This window comes from Chlamydotis macqueenii, chromosome 12, assembly GCF_036417535.1.
Source record: "Chlamydotis macqueenii isolate bChlMac1 chromosome 12, bChlMac1.mat, whole genome shotgun sequence".
In the NCBI taxonomy this organism is placed as follows: Eukaryota; Metazoa; Chordata; class Aves; order Otidiformes; family Otididae; genus Chlamydotis; species Chlamydotis macqueenii.
This window is the reverse complement of record NC_141567.1, coordinates 16936364-16957474: the sequence shown is the minus strand read 5'-3', so window position 1 is coordinate 16957474 and position 21111 is coordinate 16936364. Positions and strand designations below refer to the sequence as shown.

The following is a 21111-nucleotide window of genomic DNA, read 5'->3' as shown; positions in this document are numbered from 1 at the left end:
GGCGGGAAGGGCTTCCTGCCCCCGCCTTCCCCTGGCCGCCCGCCCGCCCTCCCGGCGGGGCCGGGCCGAGCCGAGCGAGGGGAGGGGGCTGCGGGCGCTTCCTGCCGCCGCCCCCGCCGGGGCAGAGCGGAGCGGGGCGGGGAGCTCAGCCCTGCACGGCACGGCACGGCCGGGCCCAGCCGAGCGGCGCTTCCCGGGGCGAGCGGAACTGCGCGCCGGGGGGGGGCTGCGAGACAGAGATTATTTAAAAAAAAAAAATAATTTTTTTTTTTTTTAAATTTTTCGGCGGGGACCCCGGGGCGGAGCCGCCCTCGCCCAGCCTGCGGCGGCCGGGAGGGACCGGTGCCCGCAGCGCCGCCGATCCCCGGGGATGGGCTCCGCCGGGGCCCCCGCCGCCTAACCCGGCCCGGCCCGGCCCCCCGCCCAGCATGGCCGCGGAGCTCAGCGCCGAGGAGGAGCAGGTAGGGACCCGCCGGGCTCCGCGTCCCCGCTGTGCCGCTGCCCGGGCTGGGCAGGGCTGGACCTGGGGCGCTGCACCCCCCCCCCCCCCCATTTTTTTACCACCCGCATTTACAGTCCAGTTCTTCTAAATTATTTTTCCCATCTCTTCTCCCCAAGGAAAACCCCATCTGCAAAGCCTCCCCTTCAAAAAATCTGGGCAAACTCTCCCATCGACAAACCCCCCCACCCGCACGATCCCCCCCCCGTCCCCGCAGGGCTTCCCGCACAGCCTTTGCGGGCCCCGTGCTGCGGGCATCAGGGCGGGCAGGGGTGCTGGGGTCACGCTCCCCACCAACACCCCCCCCCCAGTCCCCCAAAGCGGCGGCCTCTCCTCGCAGGCCTCCCCGCCGTGGGCAGGCTGGCGTGGGGTTGGCGTGGGGATGCGTGTGCACGCGCTTCCCACGCCCCAGGCCTCCCGTGACGTCCCGGTTTCCTCCGCCAGCCTTGCGTCACCGCCGGAGGATGTTGCTCGGCTCGGGGAGCGAGGCCGATAACCCAGCCGGGGCGCGTCGGATGGCCGGAGCCATCTCTGTCTCTCCCCTTCTTCATCCTTATCGTCATCCCCCAGGGATGCCCAGCCGGCTCCACAGCCGGACGGGGATGCGGGGCGCGAGAGCCGGGGTTGGGCACGGCTGCCTCGAAGCCAGGCTCCCCTCTGCCCCGCAGCGATGCTTGGGCTGGCCAAGGGCACGGCATCGTGTCGGAGGCCACAACGCGAAGGCAAAAGGGATCCAGCAGTCAATTTTCTGTCTGCTTGTTGGGTTTTCTCTTTTTAAACATTCTTCGTTTCCGCAGGGAGCTTTAGGAGGGCTGGTGTACAGACCTTGGGTTCCCAAAACCCCCGTGCCCCCGCAGGGAGTGCTCACCCGGAGCTGGAGCGCTCCCTCCCACAGCCCGTGCTGGTGCTCGGGAAATGCAGCGCTGCCAGGCTTCCTCCTCCACCGCGCCTCCCTCTTATCAGCGCCGCTCCCGGGAGCCGTGCTGTGATCTCCCTGGTAATAAAATCTCAGGGAGCAGAGGGCGTTTGTGCCCCTTGTGTCCCCCCCACCTCCCCCCGGCAGGTGCCGGTGCTTTGTGTTTCCCCTGCGTCACGGAGGGGGCAAGGCTTCCAGCAAACAGGGTTTTGGAAGACCCTGCCCTGCCAGCGGCATCCCAGGAGAGGGATCCAAGATGTTTGGTTTGTGCGGGAAGATTGGATGGAGAGGATGAAGGGGGATTTGCAATAGCGGCTCCCAGTTTGGGTCATCAGGCTAGGCTGGGGGAAGGCTGCCCATGGCGGCTTGGAAGCCAAAATAGTGGAAATTTCTCTCTTTTCGTGCATAAGTGCTGGTTGGGGCTGCGACATCCCCTTCCTGACACCTCTTCGTCCTCCTTGGGACCGTCGGGTTTCCCTCCGCTGGCTCCGCTCTCCCCGTTACTGACAGCGAGCCAGGGGGGCAATTTGCCCCTCTCCTGTCCCTGCTGGCCTTGGGACATCTCCTGCTCCCTGGGATCTCCGCAGTTCCCTCCTCAGCCCATCCCAGAGGAGCCAAGCTGATGTTTCCTCGGGGGTTTTCAACCCAGCTGCAGTTTTCACAGGACTTTTTTCCCCACCCCGGGCTGAGGAAGGAGGCTGGGCTGGCTGTCTGCGCAATCCAGGGAAGGAGGGCTTGAAGAGCCCCCGTGTTCCTGCGGCGGTGGCTTTGTCACCAGCCTGCCCTGGCGCGGCGAAGCGGGGACTTCGATGACGCCAGCGCTCCAAAGACCAGCATTGTTCAAAACGCCCGGCCGCAGACCGCTGCGCTTCTGTCGTTGCTTGCAGAAACCGGGCTTTTTTCCACAAATCTTTCCTTCCCGGCTGCTGGGAGCGGTGTTTGCGTGGCTCTGCGTCACAGGCTTCGTTGCCAGCGCGTGGAGTGATCCCTGCCGTGCTTGACCTGCATGAATCCGTGTAGGATGGGGGCCAGAAACGCTGATGAGATCCGGTGGAGCGCGCGAGGGGGTAGAGCTATGGCTGGTATGGGTGCTCGGCTCGGTAACTCCCGGCTCGCCTACTGTTGAATGTCGGCACTGGTAAGCTTGGGATTTCGTTTTTGCTCACGGGGAAAGCAGGAATTCATGGCTGAGCTGGCCTGCAAAGCCAGCGCTTCTTCTCCTGGCTCTTCCCCCTTGGGAAAACAAAAAAACCAAACCAGTGAACCTCGTGCTGGGTGCTGGAAGTGGGGTCGCGTGAAGCGTGATGGGTTAGGTGGTGAGGACGGAGACCCGAACCGCCTGTTGCATCCTCTCCCTGCTGCCACCGTGCCCCTCGGGGCACCCTTCCCATCATCTTGGGGCATTTTGGGTTTGCATCTCCAGCCCAGCTGCGGCGTTTGGGCAGGGGATGCCCTGCGAAGGAGGGGTGCAGCCGGTGAGCTTCCCCATCCAGCTTATGGGCGGATGTATTTCCGTATACGTACGTGTGGATGCGTGTGCTGCAGTAAGGCTGGAGGTGGATTCCGTATCGCCTCATTTGTTTTCCCGTCCCTCTTCAGTCGAGGGGGAATGGTTAGGTATTTGGGCCAGGGCAAAGTGGAGGCTGTTGGGGATGAAGGCATCCCGTAAGCACCGCTCCCAGGAAAAGCTCCTGCTGGCTGGGAGGCGGGAAGGCGAGGCAGGGGGGTGTGTAACGCCCCGTCTCCTTTGCTCCCGCTCCCCTCCTGTCCCTTGCACCCAGCAACTGCAGAGTTGGGGGGACCGATCCGGCTGCCAAGCTGCAGCCGGGTGACCGTGGCACACTGCCGCAGTGGGAGGGCTCGCCATGCTTAAAGGGGATTTTTGCCAGGGCTCGGAGCTGGGCTATTGAAATCTGCTCTCGGATTCTTACCAGCGCTTGTTGGTGGCAGATCCAGCCCAATTCCATGGGTTCCCTCCCGGCTGGTGCTCGCCCAGCCGCTCTGTGAGTTAGGGAGCTTCTGGCTGTGATGTGCTGGGGGTCTGGGCTGGCTTTTAGCAGCTGCCAGCAGCTGGGTGAGCCGGTACCCCTTCCAAAAACGCCTGCTGTGATGCCAGGCAGGCTATGGAGAGACCCCTTAGGCGAGCCGAGCTCCTTCAGCTCATCCCACGAGAGGGGCTCGCTGTCCCCACTGAGCCTCACGCTGCCGATAAACCCCGGTCCTTCGCTTCCTCCCGTCGGAAGTCATTCACGCCAACGAGCTTTTGTGGCTGAATAACTCCCAGGAGCTCCGCGCCGCTGCCTGATATCCAGCACCGCTGCCTGCCCGCGCTCCCTGCTCTGGGAGCCAGCCTTCTGCACTCACTGTCCCTCCTCCTCCTCACGCTGTCATTGCCATCCTCCGCTCTTGCAAGGATGAAAACTCCTCTGGTTTGGGGTGTGCCCAGGTGGGAGCGGGGCATTTTAGGGACCCTGCTCTGTCCTGCCCGCATCCTTTGAGCCATACGTGGTGGAAGGCTGGGCCGTGCTGCCCCGTCTCCCTCGGGGCTCCTGTGTGGCGTGAGAGGGTCAATACGCAGCAGAAAGCGAAGCTGCTCCCGTTAGCAGAAACCCCAAGCCCACCTTGCAAGCACAGCTTGTCAAAATAATATGTTTGGGGGTTATTTTGCTCTCCTTCAGGGCTCTAAGCCTGCCGGGAGGTTGCAGGTTGGGTTTTGCGACTGGAAAAGTTTGCTGGAAAAGTTTGTTTCTTGGTTTCTCGCTGTTGTGGTGCGGGTGCTTTGGGAGGGGAGCGTGCTCGTGCGGGATGGCCCCGGCGTGTTAGGGGATGGTGGGCTGTGGGGAGCAGTGGGAGCATCCAGGGACCCTCCTGGACTGAACCCTTTTTGTCTGATCCTCCGCGGCCATGTGAAACTGGACGAGCTGGTCTGTGTCCTGTAGCGCGTCAAAGCGTCAGCCCTCGGTGCTGGCGTTGCTCGTTACCGTGTGCGCACAGCCGGGTTCGCTGCTGCACGGCGGAGCTGCAGCCCCGGGAGGCCATTGACGGCTTCCTGCTGCCCCTGGGCTCCTGTGTCTGAACGCGTTTGCCGCCTGTAAAACCCTCCTTTCACTCCCCTTCTCCCTTCCACCAATCTCCCCCAGTCCCAAGGCCTTTTTTCCTCTGCCGGCACTCCTACCACTTGTCTCGTCTCCACCCCCAGTGCCTCACCCCCTTCGCCAGTACCCGCCCCAGAGCTCCCCACTTCACCCTGAGGAGCTGCTGTCCCACCGTGACCGAGGATGCTCTTCGGGGTGCTCCTCCTCCTCCCACCCCATCTCACTGCAGCCCCCTCCTCTCTCCCGCAGGCCACCAAGCAGTTCCTGGAGGAGATCAACAAGTGGACGGGGCAGTACAATGTGTCCCCGCTCTCCTGGAACGTGGCCGTCAAGTTCCTCATGGCCCGCAAGTTCGATGTCCTGCGGGCCATCGAGCTCTTTCACTCCTACCGGGTAAGCGCGTGGGGCTGGGTCCACCCCAGAGATCTCTTGTCCCAAGGAAGACCCTCCCCTTGCTTTTTTTTCTTTCCCTACCCTCCCTTATGGGTTTTATCCGGCTGGCAAATCCTTTTTCCGCCAAGGCGAGTCACCGTGGAGATCTCGCCGACCCCAGTCTCCTCCCCTGTGCCGAGAGCAGTGTGCGTGCTCGCAGGGTGCCCTCCCGGCCGGCCCGCAGAGCGTCCCCCCGTACATAAATGGTGTATATACATATACACCTTTCCCATCCTGATTTTACAAAGCTGCTTCGCCCCGCGCTGGGGATTGCGATGCTGCAGCCGGTTGCAATCCCCTGCTGGAAAACGGGGCCGTGGAGCGGAGGTTTCTCTGCTGGGGCTTCCCTTGGAGGGCTGAGGGGGGACGTGATGTCGTGTGGAGGGCTGGGGTGCCCGTGCCCGCCGTCACGCCGGCTCCCTGCCCGCAGGAGACGCGGCTGAAGGAGGGCATCGTGAAGCTGAAGCCGCACGAGGAGCCGTTGCGCTCAGAGCTGCTCAGCGGCAAGTTCACCATTCTGGTAGGTGGGGCTGTCCCCTCCCAAGTTACCCCAACCGGGCGGCTCATCCCGGCTCTGCTCCGCGCGGGTGTCCTGGGGTGCCGTGGGAGCCTGACGCTGTTTCCTCGCCAGAGTGTGCGGGACCCCTCGGGAGCCTCCATCGCCCTCTTCACGGCCAAGCTGCATCATCCCAGCAAGAGCGTGCAGCACGTGGTGCTCCAGGCGCTCTTCTACCTGCTGGACCGAGCGGTGGAGAGGTGAGCAGAGGGACCGTGTTGTCTGGCGGCGGGTCCCCGGGGAGCCCCTTCCCTCCCAGGGGCGAGGGGAGATGCTGCTGCCTGCTGAGGTTTTGGTGAAATCCCTCCAAAAGGCTTCACAGGGAAAAGATGTCCCATCTCTCCTGTGAATGGGAATTCCTGAAGGTGAAATTGTGGCTAAACCTGTGTGCCTCCACACGTCCCATCTCTATTTAGGGGAGAGAAGGAGTCACAGCTCCCTGGGGCTTGAAATTCCCTGTCTTCCCCAGGTTTGAACTCAAGCCAGACATCCCCGTGGAGGCATTCAGCAGGGGAACAAAATCCCTCGATCCCGGAACCGGGGTCTTCGCAGCCTTTCTCTGCCCACGTCCAGGTTTCAGTTTAGCAAAGCCCCCGATTCCTGCAGGCTTCGGCCAGGGAGGAGGCAGCCCCGCTGCCGGAGAGACGTAACGTGAGCCCTGCCAAAAATATAAAGCTGAGACGTCCCATTCATCCTCCCGGGCTCTTTCTGTTTTTGAACTTGCCCGTCATGGGCGATGCAGCTGAGACAGGCTTAAGACGCGAGCCAGGCTTAAATAAGGGTTGTAGGAAGAGGTGGTGGAGCAGCCGGGAAACGCAGAAGTGAGCTTTGGGTCTGTGAGGCCTTCTGGAAGCACGGGAGGGGATTTTTTGGGGTCAGCAAGCTGAAGAGGAGGTTAGCACGGGGCAGATCTCATGCAGGAACTGAGCAGTTGGATGTTGTGGAGTTGATGTTGCTCTTTCCTCTCTCTCAGCTTTGAAACCCAGAGGAACGGGCTGGTGTTCATCTACGATATGGCGGGCTCGCAGTACACCAACTTCGAGCTGGACCTCAGCAAGAAGATCCTCAACCTGCTGAAGGTAACGGCTGGGGGTGACCTGGTGTCCGGGGACAGCACACGGGCCGCTCGCTCACCGCGTACGTGGAGTCCTGTGGCTTTGGTGTAATTTTTTCATGCCAGACCACACTGACCGCGTCTCGGCCGAGGAGCACCGGCTCCAGCCCTGTAGGACCTCAGGAAGGCGTTGGGAGCCTGCCAGGCCGGACCCGGCCGGGTCTGCGGCGTCCCGCGGGTGGGAGGGGATCAGCTGTCCCCGTGCCGGATTCCTCTCGCAGCTGCTGGCAGCACTTTTGGGAAAACAGATGCAAATTATTTTTTAATCATGCTGGCATTTCGTGCCTCCTCCCTTCTCCGGAAGAAAGAAATAACAGTAAATACTGGCCAGGGTGTGTTCTCCGCACAAATCCCGGCTCTCAGGCTTCACCTCTTCCCCCGCGGAGCCAAACCCTCTGCCTACCTAATTCCGAGGAAATAATTTGTTTCCGTATTGGAGCATAAAAATAAGCACAGTCGTGGGCTGCCGGCTGCATGTGAGGCACGCTTCGGATGCAGCGTTGCCACCTCGGGGTCCCTTTGCTGGTTGTCACCTCTGCTGGGACGTGTCCCCACACCCGGCAGAGCACGGAGAGGGGCCGGAGTCCCCCCTGACGGTGTGGATGTGACCCCTCTCCTGCCCGCAGGGTGCCTTCCCGGCTCGGCTCAAGAAAGTTTTCATCGTGGGAGCACCCATGTGGTTTCGCGTGCCCTACTCCATCATCAGCCTGCTGCTGAAGGAGAAGCTGCGGGAGCGGGTGAGCGCGGGTGCCTCCCCCCGGCGCGGGACCCTCGCGGGGAGGGCTGAGGCTGTTTGCCCTTTGGGACGGGATGGCGTAAGCAGCCTGCGCCCCTCAGCCCCGTCTGCTGGAAGCTGCTGAGCCCAAATCGGTGGGAAACGGAGGCTTTAGCCTGTTTCGGTGTTTTCAGCAAAATATCTTGAACCCCTTTTGAAATCATTTGCGATTTTTTCCTCTGGGGTGAGGCTGCCAGCGGCAGTGGGTTGAGGTGAGGGTAAATGATTAAAAGGAAAGGAAACTTCTGCGGAGCATGCAGGAGAAAAGGGAAACTTCAATGCCTGTGCTCAGGCCTTACCTGGCGAAGCCAAAAGTACCTCAGAAAATCCCCTCGGCATCAGCGGTGCTGCTGACAGAGCCCATTTCCAGCCCGACCTCTCCCTGGGCTGGACTTTGCCCCTTTGCTTTGCTAGGAGCTTGGAGCTGCTTGCAAATTCGGAGCCGAGTGTCCATGTGGGCTCCCTCCCCGGGTGCGTGGTGGGGGCCAGCCCCTGCCCCACCACTGATGTTCCCCTGGGTGCTCTCCTGGGGTGGGGGAGGAAGGGGGAAGACCCTGATGCTGTTGGAGAAAAGCTCTGGGCTCTGTCAGGACCACACCAGACCATTGGCATCCTTCTCCATCCTTCTGGGAGTCACCCCTGCCCCTCCTCTTCCTCCCGCAGGTGCAGATGGTGAAGATGTCAGAGCTGAAGGAGCACCTGCCCCGGGAGTGCCTCCCCGAGTACCTCGGGGGGTCCCTCAAACTGGACCCTCTGAGCTGGAACTGCCGGTTCCTGCCCCAGCAGAACGGGCACCCCGACCCCCTGGACGAGCTCATCCTGGTGCCGCTGGTGGCCCCCAAAGATAACGGCTCCGTCCACGTCCCTGGGCCCAAGTCCCTCACCCTCCAGGAGCTGCTGGACCACGTCAGCCACAAGCAGAAGCGGGGCATCTACGAGGAGTACGAAGATATTCGGCGCAGGAGCCCGGCTGGCACCTTCATCTGCTCTTTGTGAGTCGGGGGGGGCGCGGAGGGAAGGAGACGAGTGCGGGCCAGTGTGGGGGTCCCGCTCTCTCTCCAAAAAAGCTGGGTGCCCCCCATACCCATGCTGCTGCTGCTGCTCCGCACAGCCCGGTTTGCGCTTTGGGGTGTGATGGTTTGGGTGAGAAAGGGAGACCCCCAGCCTAGGGATGCTGCCAGCCCCTGTCGCGGCTCCCACTGCCCCCGGGAGTGGGAGGGGGGCACGCAGGGGACTGCGGGGACCGAGGCTCGGCCGGGACTCTGCTTCCCGAAGCTTTGGCCAGGTGATGGCAGCAGAGCCCAAGCTACGGGCGCCGGAGGCTCGCGCGGAGTGAGGGATGCTGCCTTTTCCTTCCCGCCTGGAAAACATCCCTGCTTCCCTCTCCCCGGCCTCCCAGGGCGCCCTACAACCAGGAGAAGAACCGGTACGGGGACGTGCCCTGCCTGGACCAAACCCGTGTGAAGCTGGCGAAGCCGTACAGCCGTCCAGAGGTGAGCCAGCCCGGGATGGAAACTCGGGGTCCCGCCCGGAGCCACTGCAGCCATCCTGGCCGTGGGGGTCCGTAGGGCTCACGGAGGGCATGCTTTTCTCTCCCCAGCTGACCGACTACATCAACGCGAGCTTCATGGACGGCTACAAGCAGAGGAACGCTTACATCGGGACGCAGGGTACGGCCCCGAGCCCCTGTGGGAGCCGCCCGGGGGGTTTTGCTCCTGATGAGCCCGGGCTTCGCCTCCCTGCCCCGCATCCGCCACCGGCTGCAGGGGGCTTAGCAGGTTGCTGCCCAGTGAGTCCCCCTCCTCTCTGGGGGTCTTCACTCCTCCCTGGTGCTGGCAGTGGTGATGGCAGCCCCCTTCTCCTGCTCCTGAAACCCAGGGGGGACTTTGCCGCGTCTGCCCAGGGATGGAGCAGCAGGGAGCAGAGAGGGGGGATTGGTGCTGGGCTGTAGGATTTGGTGCTGGGGCAGGGGGTGCAGTCATTGGCAGCTCCAGGCAGGGCTGGTGGATCCGCACTGAGGTCAGTCCCCGCGGGAAGGGGCTGTGTTCCCCTGGGGAGGGTGAGAAGGGGTGCTGGGGACTGCTGGGCTTGCCTGAACCCATCAGGTTTTGAGCTGATAAGCAGGCTGTCTCCCCAGGGCCTCTGGAAAACACCTATGGTGACTTCTGGCGCATGGTGTGGGAGCAAAACGTCCTGGTGATTGTGATGACAACCCGGTGAGTGCCCTGGGTGTGGGGCACAGCCCTGTTTTTCTTTTGCAAAATGTTGGGTGGGCAGTGCTGCGCTCTTGGCAGCGACCCTGCCGCTGTGGTGCCAGCCAGAGCCCTGCGGGGCAGGGACACCCCATCAGGGATGGACTGTTTGGTCCCTGTGGGATCCCCAAGGGACCGAGGCTGGGTGGCATGGGGCATGTCCCTGGCAGGGCAAGGAGGACATCACCACCTTGTCCTTCTCCTGCTCCCAGGCTGGAGGAGGGAGGCAGGAGAAAGTGCGGCCAGTACTGGCCACTGGAGAAGGATTTCCAGGTGTGCTTTGGAGCCTTGACCATCACCAACCTGGGCGTGGAGAACCTCAACCATTACAAGAAAACCATCCTGGAGATCCACAGCTCGGAGGTGCGTGGCCGCAGCTGCCTGGCGGGGGATGGCGCGCGGCACAGGGGTCCTCTGTGGCCAGGGGCGGAGTAGGGGAGAGGGTCTAACCCCCCTGCTTTCCCCTAGACCAGGGAGCGGCGGCTGGTGTCCCACTTCCAGTACCTGAGCTGGCCAGATTACGGCGTCCCGTCCTCCGCGGCCACTCTCATCGACTTTCTGGGGGCCGTGAAGCAGCAGCAGAGGGTGGCGGTCAGCTCCCTGGGACCTCGCTTCAAGGGTCATCCCGGGGGACCCCCGGTCGTGGTGCACTGCAGCGCTGGCATCGGCAGGACAGGTACCAGGGTAACCCTGCTGCTGGGGCGGGGGTCTTGGCGGTGGTGGGGCAAGTTCAGTCTTCCCCTCCCCGGGGACACATGGTGCGTTTGCAAGCTGGTTGACCGGGGACACGCGTCCCCAGGACTTTCTGCAGCCGTCGGACTGGGGAGAAGTCTCTGCCCCGTTTGTCCTGATGCCTGTGGCCTCGTTTAGGAGGTTTGGGGGGGGGGGCTGAGGACCACCACTACCCAGCTCCAGCTCTCACAAGGGGCAGTGACGGCTCTTGGGTGGTTGACGCCGTTCCCACCGTTGTCCCCAGGAACCTTCTGCGCCCTGGACATCTGCCTGTCCCAGCTGCAGGACGTGGGCACGCTGAACATCTACCAGACGGTGCTGCGCATGCGGACCCAGCGCGCCTTCAGCATCCAGACCCCCGAGCAGTATTACTTCTGTTACACCGCCGTCCTCGAGCACGCCCAGCGCGAGGGGCTGCTGCTCGCCAACCACAGCCGGGCCGCCCAGGAGAAGAGCTCGCCGGGACACTGAGACCCGCCGCCTCCCCACCAAACCCCCCCACCCCCGTACTTCCCATCCTCCCCGGGGCTGCCAGAGCCGCCTCCGCGCCCGCCGGGATTCGGCAGAGCCGTCGGGGCGGCGGAGGCGGCTGCCCGTCCTGGGCCGTTAGCACTGCTGTCGAACTGTGCCTTACTCAAACCAAATGGTGGCTGCCGCGCGCCGGGGAGGCCCGGACGGCGCGGGCAGAGGCTCTCGCTCCTCTCCGCGGTGTTTCCGTCGGGGGGTTTGGTTGTCTGGGGAGGTGGTTTTTCTTCTTTTCGAGTTGTTTTTTTTTTTTTTTTATTATTATTATTTTTTTAATTTTTTTGTTGTTGTTGTTGTTGGGACCATCTGAAATGTATCTAGAGAGGGGCTTTGCAGAGCCCTGGGAAATGTATTTCCAGTCCTGCCCTGGCCTGGGGCTTAGGAAGAGGCGCCTACTTCAGTCTTACCTGCCGCTACGTCTGTGTGTCCGTATGTGTGTGTACGCGGTATATCCTCGCTGTGCCGGCCCTTACAGATACGTATATACACGCACCCCTTTGGCCGCTCCCGCGGGGCCCCGCTGTCGCACCGCCGCGAGCCCTGGAGCGCTGAGTTTGGTCCTGGCTCTGTCTTGTCTTTTCCCACACCCTCCTCCTTTTTTTTTTTTTTTTTTTTTTTCCTTTTCTTCCCCTTTTCTGCTGCGCTCATCCTATGGGAGGCACAGGGATGCTCTCCTTTCCTTGTCTCGTCTTCCCCATCCTCGTCTCCTGCTGGGTGAGGGCAGCTGTGCTCCCGGGATCTGGAGGATTTTGGCCGGGGTGAGGCAAGGAGCTAGCCGGTGTCCCCTGCCCCTCGGGGCGCAGCCGTGGGGGTCACTAGGTACGAGGCGACGGGGACCCACCGGCTCTCCAGATCTGCCCGGCTTTTCCCGAGCCGGCACTGGGAACCCGCGGGCCCAGCCCTGCGGCGAGTTACAGGCTGGGAAAGCGCCGGGTGAAAAAAGCCAAAACCCTCGGGAGTCAGCGAGCTGAGCCCCGAGGCGGCAGCACCCGCCGGGGACAGCCGCCCTGGCCCTGGGCTGCGGTGACTTTATACTGTAATAAGCTCTTTGAATGTGTATATTCTTATTTTTTTATAATCTTGGGGGGTTTTTTTTTGTTGGTTTTTTTTTTCTTTTTATTTAACATTAACTTGATCCAAGCCAGAGCCAGAAGTATTTGTAAATGTTCCTATTTTGCTCTCGTTCAGAGAAACGTTTTTGTTGTTGTTCCTTTTTTAGGGGGGGTGTGTTTTGTTTTTATTTGTATCGACACATAAATACACTACCAGTGACTGGTCCTCTCAGCTCTCGTGGTGGGGTTGCTCAGGGGCAGGGAGGCACACCCCATGGTCCCCAAAACCAAGCTGGCCCCCATCCCTGGGGACGCACAGACCTGCTGCAGACCCCCCCTCAGCGCTCTGGGGGCAGAGGGGCTGTGTTTAGGGCCAGCTGAGGGCAGCGGCCGCAGGAGCCGGCCGGCCCGTTCCCGTCCTGGGTGAGGCCCCGCGAGAGATAAGCAGGCAGCTGTCCTGGGCAGGCAGGGTAACGGCAGGAGGGCAGCCCCGTTAGCTGGGGGTGGGGGGCACAAACTGCCCCCCTCCGAGCTCCTGCCCCTTTTCCAACGCTGAGCCCCAGAGCATCCATCTGTCCCGTTCCAAGCAACGGGCTCTTCAGAGCCACCTCTTCTCTGCGTAGTCCTTTTCTCCAGCTGTCGCCTTCCTCCTTTCTCTTTTATTGATAATTATTTTGTAAGTGCCCATCAAGGTGCGCTTGAAAATTATTTTGAAAGGCTATGAAACCAAATCCCTTCCTGTAAGGAGCCTCTGGGTCCCAGACAGGGAGGCTGAGCAAGCGGGGCCGGCCGCGGGATCTGCCGGCTGCTGCCCACACCTCATGAGGCATGGCGATTTGGGAGCAGGCAGGAGGGTTTGTCTGGGGTGCAAACACACAGCTTGGGAGGGGGAAACATGGTTGGGCTGCCCGTGGGCTCCCGGGCCGACAGCCAGCCCCAGCACCTTCGGGTGCAAGCGATGCCAGTCCCAGCGCGGCAGCCGCAGCCTGACGCTTCGGGGCGAAGGAAGACAGAGGCGGCTGGTGCGCATCGAGCCCTAGAGCCAGCGGGAGAGCGTGTGCCCCGGAGCAGAGCAGCCGGCCCCAGCGCGGCTTCCCGGGCGAGAGGAAATGCCGGCGGGTGGGAAGAGCAGCACCTGTGTTTGCTCAGCGGTAGTCTGAAAAAGCCAAGGAGGGCAGCGCCTGTCTGGGACTGGCAGCGGGGGAAGCTTTCCTCCCTGTGCTGGAGGCGCAGCCCGGTTTGGCTGTGCCCAACCAGGGCCAAACGTGTGGGCTGGATGGCTGGAAAAGAACGGGAGGCAACAGGGTATCCGTCTCCAAGGGATGTGTGCCCCAGCGCCCGTGGCGGTGTGAGAAGTGGGCGTTTTGGGCATCCCTGGAGCTGTGCACCTCCTGCTCGTGGAGCAATTTTGTTTCAGGTGCGCTGTCCCGTTCCTCTAGGTATTGTTTTCTGCCCCGCTGTGCTCCTCGGGTGGCATCAGCCCATGCAGAAGTGGAGAGCAGCTCCTCCGGCTCTGGCCAGCCTCGAGTTCCCCTCCCTGCACGGTGGCTGCAGCATCCGAGGGAGCCCTTAATCCTCGGGAGGAAGGATCCCAGCGCCTTCTCTCCTCGCTGCTGAACATGTTCTTCACCCCAGCTGGGCTTTCTTGTTGGCAGATGTGCAGAAAGGTGGCTGCCTCCGCCCTCCACCCCCTCTCTCCCACAGGGGGAGAATTAACCTGGAGAAAACCATCTTTAGGTGAAGACGAGAGAGAGGGGATCACCAACGCCGGCTCTGAATGGGAACTGCTCGGATACGCCGCTGTCGCAGACCAACCTTCGAGGAGGGATGGAGATCCCATCTGTGCCGGAGGCGGAGGAAAGGGTTGTAAGCATTTTCCATGGGAAAACAACCCAAACACTCACCCCTCCTGACTATTTCCAGGGCTGTGTTTCTCGTCAAAGCCAGCGTTTTCAGTCCTCTTGGACAATGCCAGGTTTTGATCCCTCCACCCCTCCTCTCCACCCTGCCCTGGGCTAGCACGTCCTGCACAGCAGCAGAAATAGAGATTGTCTGCTTCATGGGAGAGCCAAGTGCTGCTGGAAAGTAAAACTTTGCGTTTGGAGAGCCGTGGGAGAAACAGGTTTATCTCACCCTGCCTGCAGCATCTCCCCTTCCCCAGAGTGCTCCAGGGCAGGGGAAGGGCTTGGAGGGATGGGGATCAATTATCACCAGCAAAATTCAGAGCAGGGAACCATAGGGAGCCAGCAGCAGGCACATCCTAAAATGAAACATGCCCAAGGATGACATTCAAAGTGCTGGTCAAGGCTGGAAACGGGATTTAAAGCCATTGCAGGGAAACCCCGAAGTGGCAACGCCATCCCCATGCCCACCTCTCTCATGTGGCTTTCCGGATTTCTCAGCTGCATGCACACCACCTCGCTCATTACGATTATTTTAGTGCTTGTAATCTGTGTTGAGCCCTGGGAGTTTGGAAGCAGCCTGGCTCAGGAGCATTTCATTTCTCAGCCCTCCTGCTTCCTTACCACCAGCTTCCTAGGCTTGGGCTCGATCCTCAGCGGCACAGCAGCCCGTGCAGGCTGAAACACCCCCATCCAGAGACCTTTCAGCAGGTAACCAAGCTGTAGCTCCCGAACGAAGGGGTGAGAGAGATCCTCCTCTGCTGCGCCTGCATGTCCTGGCGGTTAGAGCCGAGAAAGGTGAAAGCAACTGGAAAGAACAAAACAGAAGTTTAGAACTTGTCTGAGTGAATATGCTCAAAATATCTATTTTAATAGAAGTTTAGAGCGGGTGTGTTTCTATTTTTCTACCTTTTGAGTGTGGAACGATGAGATGAGCAGCAGGCCTGGCGACAGGTAATCCTAGGCCAGGCCTGGCTCCTCTGGCCTTGATCTCAGGCAGGCTGGGGGCCGGTGCCTGCAGCAGAACTCCCTCCACAACTTTGTAATCCCCGGGAGGAAAAAAAAAATTTAAAAATAATTAAAAAAAAATATGAACCCCTGCAGCTGCTGTCCCCGCTCTAGCTCGTGTTTAGGGGCCGAGGGGGCCGGGCAGCGGCCCGGTGGTGGGGGATGTCAACTCCCTCCCGCCCTCCACCGTGAGGCCTCTCCCTCCGCCCCCGCCCCCGGCTCCGGTGGGCGGACCGGCCGTGACGATCGGCATCGCGGGGCCAATCCGCCCCGGGGGGGGGGGGGGGAGTTCCCCTCCATTCAGGGCTCCTCGCCTGCGCGGTGGAGGGTATGTAACAGCTGCTTTAACCCCCCCCGCCGCCCGCCCGCCCTTCTCCCCTCACGGCGGACCGGGATTTGCTTCCCCCCCCCCTCGCCCCCGGAGGCGGGAAGGGAGCCCGGGAGCTGAGGGAAGAGGCGGTGCGCGCGCTCCCAACGCCCGCCGGCGGGAAGCGGGCGGCGGGAAGCGCGCGTCGCCGACGGGGTTGGTGGGGGGGGGGGGGGGGAGGACAGTGAGTGAATGCGTGTGTAGCGGGGGGGGGGGGGAGCGGCGGCCGCGCAGGCTCCGCCCCTCGCTGCCATTGGCCGCGGGGCGGAGGCCACGCCCCCCCCCCGCGGCGCGCGGGCCTCTCTCCTCCTTCCCCCCTCCTTCAGTCCGTGCGTGCGTGCGTGTGTGTGTGTGTGTGTGCGCGCGTCCCCCCCCCCACGTGTAACCGACCCGCCCCACGTGGGGCGCTGCCATCCCGGAAGTGAAGGGGTCGGGGGGACAAAAGGCAGAGCCGCCCCCTTTCACGCCCCCGGGCCCCGCCGCCGACCCTCTCCCCCCGCCCCCGCCGCCAACCGGCGGCGGGGGCGGGGGGAGAGGGTCGGCGGCGGGGCCCGGGGAGGAGGTGGCGAGCACGGGCGCGCGCGCGCGCCGTGAGGCGGGGAGGGGGGCCCGCGCGCGCGCCGATGTAAACATTCCACAAAAGGGCTCCCCAGAGAGGGGAGGGGGCGGGCCCTCGTCGGTGGGAGGCGGGGCCAGTGCCCCCGCCGCGTGGGCGGGCTCCCCTTGGTGACGGTCGGGCTGCCGGCCCGCCGGTTGGACGGCGTTGTACGGCCGCAGCCAATAGGGAGGCGGAGGAGGCAGGCGGGGGCGGGGCGAGTTGCTTATACGGACATTTTTCTTCGGCGGTCGCTCCCCCCCCCCCCCCCGCCTCCCCTCTTCCCTCCCTTCCTCTCCACATCCCCTTCCTGGGGGCCGCGGCCAATAGGGGCGGGCGTAGTGGGCGGGACCAAGGCGGCGGTTGGCAGCGGGGCTGACGGGCGTGTGGCCCGCCCAATGAGCATTCGGGGCTCCCCCCCTGCGCGGGGAGGGGCGGGATTTCCCGGGGAACAGAGAAGCGGGCAGCGTTCCGCCGCGGCGGCCGAGAGACGGTTACTCCATCTTACCCCCCCCACGCCTCCACCGAGCCCCCTCCCCGCCCGCGGCCCCGGCACCGCCCCCGCCCACCCCCCCGTCTCCGGGAGGAGGGGCGCGGGGACCCCCCACCCCCACCTCACCGCACCGGGGACAGCCCGCCCCCGCCGCCCGCCCGGGAGGGGCCCGCAGCGGCTCCGCCGCCCGCTGACCCCGAGGGAGACTCGGCCGCTGCCAGGCCCCGCTTTGAGGTAACGGAGGGGATGGCGGAGGGCGAGGGGGGTCGCCAGGCCCGGTACCGGCCCCCTCCGGCGATCCGTAGGGGGCGGGGCCTGGCGCCGGTGCCGCGCGCGCTGGCGGGGGGGGGGCGAGGTGGGGGAGGAGGGCGGCGGAGGTTGAAGCGGGAGGGAGCCCGGTGTTGGCGGCGCGGCTCCCCGGAGAGCCCCGGCCCGCGCGGGCGGTCGCGCCGTCCCCGTCCCCCCCGCCCTCCCCAGCCCCGCCGCGCCCCGCCCCGCCGGGCGTGAGGGGGTGTCCCGGCCCCGGCATGGCGGGAGCGGCGGGCGGAGCGTGCGGCGGCCGCTGGGCGCGCTGCGAGGCGGGCGCCTCCCTCCCTCCGCCCCTCCTCCCGCCCTCCGCCCGGTGCCGCGGCCCGGCTGCGGCGGGACCGCCCCCTGTTCCCCCCACCCCCCCACCACCACGCCAGCTCCCTCCCGCATCCCACGGCCCCGCTACCGGATCCTGGGGTGGGGGGGGGGTCCCCAGATCCCACCTCAGCGTCCCGCCGAAGTTCCCGTCGGGGGCCGTTTTGCCGCTCCGTAGCCGCCCTCCCGCTCCGTCACCCCCTCCCCCCGGCCGCCACCGGGCCGCTCCCCCTCCGAAACCGGCCCCGCTGGGGCTGCTCCGGCCCTTCTGGGACCCCCCCCCCTTTGCATTTTTTCAGCCCGAATCCGCAGCGCTCCGTGAGGACCTGTTGGAGCCGCGAACAGCTCTGCAGAGACCCCCGAGCCCCCCTCGCACGCCTTCGTTTTCCAGCGTTTTTAACAGCGAGCTGCCACCCCTTTTTTTAACACATCCGCGCCTTGAACTTGGCAGAGACTCGCGCTCGGTATTTCAGCCCTGGGTTTTAATTCTTCGCACCGCTCTACGTCCATAGAAACCGCGTTAGGGTTTTGTTTTTTTGTTGTTTTTTTTTTTTTTTTTTCCCCGGGATTGCGGGAGGCCGGCGACGTGGTTCAGATAGATTTAAAAATGCGAGCACGCTTGGTATCTGCTTAGCTAAATTCTGTGTTTTCCCCGGCCCGGGTTCAGGATGGGGTTTTGTAGTCGTTATTTCTGCAAATAACCCCTGTATCCCGTGCACCGATGGAAGGGTTGTGTCCCAGAAGAAACACATTTATTTGCACCATTAAATACACAAACTAAAAAAATAATCAGTTTAAAATAGCGCTGGGACAAGTGATGGAAGGCGTCTGGAGGTGCGTGTGGATTTTTAATCTCCCGCGCTGCCCAGTGCAATCAAAACCTGGTTCGTGTGCCGAAGTGTAGCTTAGGGATGACCTCACACCTTACTTTTTTTTTTTTCTTTCCCTCTAACTTGTTGCTTTTATACTCACCGGTCGTTGCTAAAAGGTGTGAGGTCAGCGAACAAGTGGGAAATGCCCAATTTTTTTCAATATGGCTCTATCCGCGCTTCAGTCTTCCGGTCCTGACTTGTAATTTCTTTTAAAATACAGTTTCGAAGAGGTATACATTGTTCTAAAATACTGTGCCCCAAACACCGTATAGTAAAATGGCACCGTTTGTTAATACAGTAATTTTAAAGCACCTGTAAAATTCCTTCATCGCATAAAAGTGCCTTGGCAGCCTGGCCTCAGCCCATGCTGCATCTCTGGGAACGGAAAAACGCTTTTTAGGGTCTTTTCTTCCCTGCCTGGGCAAAGTTAGCAGTTTTTCAGGCTGGTGCACCCTTTGCAAAAGGAAACTGCGCTTTCTCACCCCAGAGTATCTTGTCCTCATCCCTCCTGCCCCCCGCTTCTGCTTAAGACATGAGGTCTTGGCGTGAACTTGTTTGAGAAGCTGCAGCGTGGTAGTTCACCCAATAAAAGGGCAGTAATTTGCTAAAGTTTGGGGAAATTCCGGGTGATTTGGGAATGGGGATGCTCTCCCCATCCTCCCCGGGCCGGGTTGCCGGGGGAGCCCTCCGCGCAGGCTCCTGGCACGTGTGGGTCTTGGAGCCGGGAGCATCGCATTGGAATGGGCAGGCGGATCGTTTACATTTCCAGGATTTGTGAATCGTTTTCTGTCCAGATTGCTGTTCTGGTCGTCAGCATTGGAAAGCTTTTATGGCTGTTAGAGCTGGAGCAGAAAAGAGTTCTGTAATAGCTGTCATTTCAGCCTGTGAGGCGGGGGGATGCGCTTTTGGGGGCGCGCTGCTCTTTTTTTCCATCTCCTGTGGGGTCTTGTATCTCTTTTTTTATTAACAAAAAAAAAGAAGAAAAAAAAAAATTCTGATAATTCGATAATTCTCTGTGTGTGTGGGGAAAGTGTACTCCGGAAACTGGGCAAAACAGCGCTAACCTCTGTACTGAGCGTAAAGCTTGGTTTGGATCGTCTCTCTGCGGTGGAGTTTGACGCCCAGGCCGTTTGCCGCTTTGGCAAAGCGCAGATCAGTGCCGTACCAACTCGTTACCCGTCTGGACGGAGACCAGTGGGGTTTACTCCTGCCCCGTCTGCCTCGTGGTGGGTGCTGGCACATAATCCGCAGGCTGTCACCATGTCGCCTTGCAGAAAACTCTACTAACTGCTCCAAAATCTTCATGTAATTCTTTTTCAGCACCTTTTTTATTCTGGTTACTGCTCATTTCATTTTTACAACGCCCGGGACTCTCCGGTCGTGGATGTGCCCATCTGCACAGCACCCCTCTGCAGTGGAGCCAAGGGCTTTTTCCCGTTTTATAGGTGAGGGATCCGTGCTGTGTGGCACTGTGCAGAAAAAAAAAAAATATACCAGCGACTGCTGAACAAGCTGGGTCATGTTCTGGAAGTCGTGTGGCTGGATTAGCACACAGAGTGCAGCGCTGCCAGAACCTGAGCCGGCTGCTTTCTAGCAGGCACCGTGATGTACGGCGTTGAAATCCTATGAGGTACTTGTCCCGCAGCACATCTGCGACGGCTCTGGGGTCGGAGCTGCCCCTCCAGGCTCTGGGGCCGTGGTAGAGACTTAATGTTTGATGCTCCTGAGTTTTAAGTCCTTTCTCCCTCGAAAGGAAACCTTTTAAAAAGGCCCCCGCATGTGTTAAACACATCATCTGCAGTTATGCCATTTCCCTGCCCTTTTTCAGAAGGGTCCTCGGTCTGCAGGGACCAAAATCCTCTCTAGTGGCACTTTCACAACTTCTTCATGAAGACGGTGTCTCACCTGTCTGTGCTTCCAACAGATGCCCAGGCAGCAGACCTTCCCCATTTACTTTCTTCCTAGCCTCTGTTTGCCTTTTTATTTTGCTTTTTGGTTCTGACAGCTGTTTAACAGCTGATCTTTAATGCCAGAAGACCCTACTTAATTGATCGCAAAACCTGAAATAAAAAAATGCAGATTTTTGAGATCTTATTTGGTGAAAAGCTGAGAAGCAGAGCTGTCACGGGAGAAGCAGTTTTGCAAGGAAAGAGGAGGTTACCTGTACTCTCTTGCCTTCGTTGCTCCCACGAAGGAGTGAGCAGGAGGGGAGCCGGGCATGAGGAGGGAGCTGTGCGGTTCTCCACCAGCTGAATCCAGCCTTGTCCCCGCTTTATTTCTTCTCTTTCTGTGTCAGTGCTGCTGCTCCTCTCCTCTCCACGGTACCAGAGGGGAAGGGATGCGCTCCGCTTAGTTTATCGGTCCCGCTGGCTTATGCGAGGCAGATGGACGGGGAAATCCTCTGATGAGGCTGGTGGGGTAGAATTGCATAATTCTGGTGGTGTTACTGAGATGCAACGACCCTTTAAAAATTTTTTTTCTTGCTTTACCAGCTGAGGATCCTGTATGCGTTTGTGATTTGTCTGCCTGATGCGTGCTACCTGCAGCACCAAGCAAAGCTGGTGAGCCCGGAGGTGGCACAGGTGGAAAGATCAGAGGTGTGTGCCTACGTGGTGTCCTTTCCTTGAGAAGGGGAGCACTAAAAACCTCGGAAAAGAAAAAAAAACACACACAATAGAGTATCTGGTTCTCATCCTCCTGTAGGCAGAATGTAGTGTACTCCAGCTGAAGTTGAAGGGTAGTTTGGGTGGAAGTGATGCTGGGGAAAGGGGATGCAATTCTCCGTGGGTAGCACAGAGCGGGACTCGGTCTGTTCAGTTACTGCTAAGCTCTCCCGCGTGCCTCGGGTTAATGCTTTTAGCAAAGGAAAGTACCTGAAGTTCACAGCTTGCTTTCAGTCTTGTGTGGTCCTTGCTGTATTTTGGAGACTTTCTTTTTTTCCCACCTCCAAATGAAGATTACAGATGATGTAATTTGAATTGGGGCTTTTTAAATCTTGGCGTCCAAGTCCGTAAGGGGATGCCAGAGCTGTGCGCTGCGTTTCTGAGCAGACAACGTTAAATAAGCTTTGCACAGTTTGTAGTGTTACCTCAGTGGAGGGCAGCTAGATGGTACAAGTCTTTGACTCTACTGATTGCAATTGTGCATTTATCCTCAGATCACCTTCCCACGTTAGCTGGGCTTTGTCATCAGCAGGGATGTTGAGAGAAATCAGTTGTCACTGGGGGTAGAAGTGAGTGGAACTCCCCTTTGACCGGCAGGCTTTGGCTGAATCAGTCTAAAATGACGTGTCTAGTCTTGGGT

At 60.9% G+C, this 21111-nt stretch overlaps 2 protein-coding genes across 7 annotated transcripts in view; both read left to right on the top strand.

Annotated features, from left to right (window-relative positions):
• Nucleotides 1-139: 139 nt before the first annotated feature.
• PTPN9 (protein tyrosine phosphatase non-receptor type 9) lies at nucleotides 140-12174 on the top strand. 2 transcript variants are annotated; one of them, XM_086757482.1, is made up of 13 exons: nucleotides 140-461; nucleotides 4760-4903; nucleotides 5373-5462; nucleotides 5574-5698; nucleotides 6472-6577; nucleotides 7239-7349; nucleotides 8051-8379; nucleotides 8787-8880; nucleotides 8988-9057; nucleotides 9525-9603; nucleotides 9852-10002; nucleotides 10108-10315; nucleotides 10616-12174. In XM_086757482.1, the coding sequence occupies exons 1-13, from the start codon at nucleotides 429-431 to the stop codon at nucleotides 10840-10842; spliced, it is 1767 nt and encodes a 588-aa protein (XP_086613608.1). In that variant the 5' UTR covers nucleotides 140-428; the 3' UTR covers nucleotides 10843-12174. The 2 variants fall into 2 exon arrangements, with proteins under 2 accessions (XP_086613608.1, XP_086613609.1); XM_086757483.1 differs by lacking the exon at nucleotides 140-461 and adding an exon at nucleotides 2293-2553.
• Nucleotides 12175-15166: 2992 nt separating this feature from the next.
• SIN3A (SIN3 transcription regulator family member A) overlaps nucleotides 15167-21111 on the top strand; it is a 35710-nt gene continuing 29765 nt past the window's right edge. For 2 of the 5 annotated variants that reach the window (XM_086757725.1, XM_086757721.1), the window contains exon 1: nucleotides 16281-16546. The gene's annotated coding sequence lies outside the window, so the exon portion shown is untranslated. Of the gene's footprint in view, nucleotides 15186-16280; nucleotides 16547-17383; nucleotides 17401-20303; nucleotides 20406-21111 lie in introns of those variants that run through there. The other 3 variants (XM_086757723.1, XM_086757724.1, XM_086757722.1) reach the window with 3 other exon arrangements.

What these genes read in the sequence shown, in the direction of transcription:
- PTPN9 (XM_086757482.1), top strand. Translation starts at nt 429, where the DNA reads ATGGCCGCGGAGCTCAGCGCCGAGGAGGAGCAG. An exon ending in GCGGCAAGTTCACCATTCTG is followed by an intron (nt 5,463 to 5,573) that starts GTAGGTGGGGCT and finishes TTTCCTCGCCAG; the next exon opens with AGTGTGCGGGACCCCTCGGG. An exon ending in TGGAGATCCACAGCTCGGAG is followed by an intron (nt 10,003 to 10,107) that starts GTGCGTGGCCGC and finishes GCTTTCCCCTAG; the next exon opens with ACCAGGGAGCGGCGGCTGGT.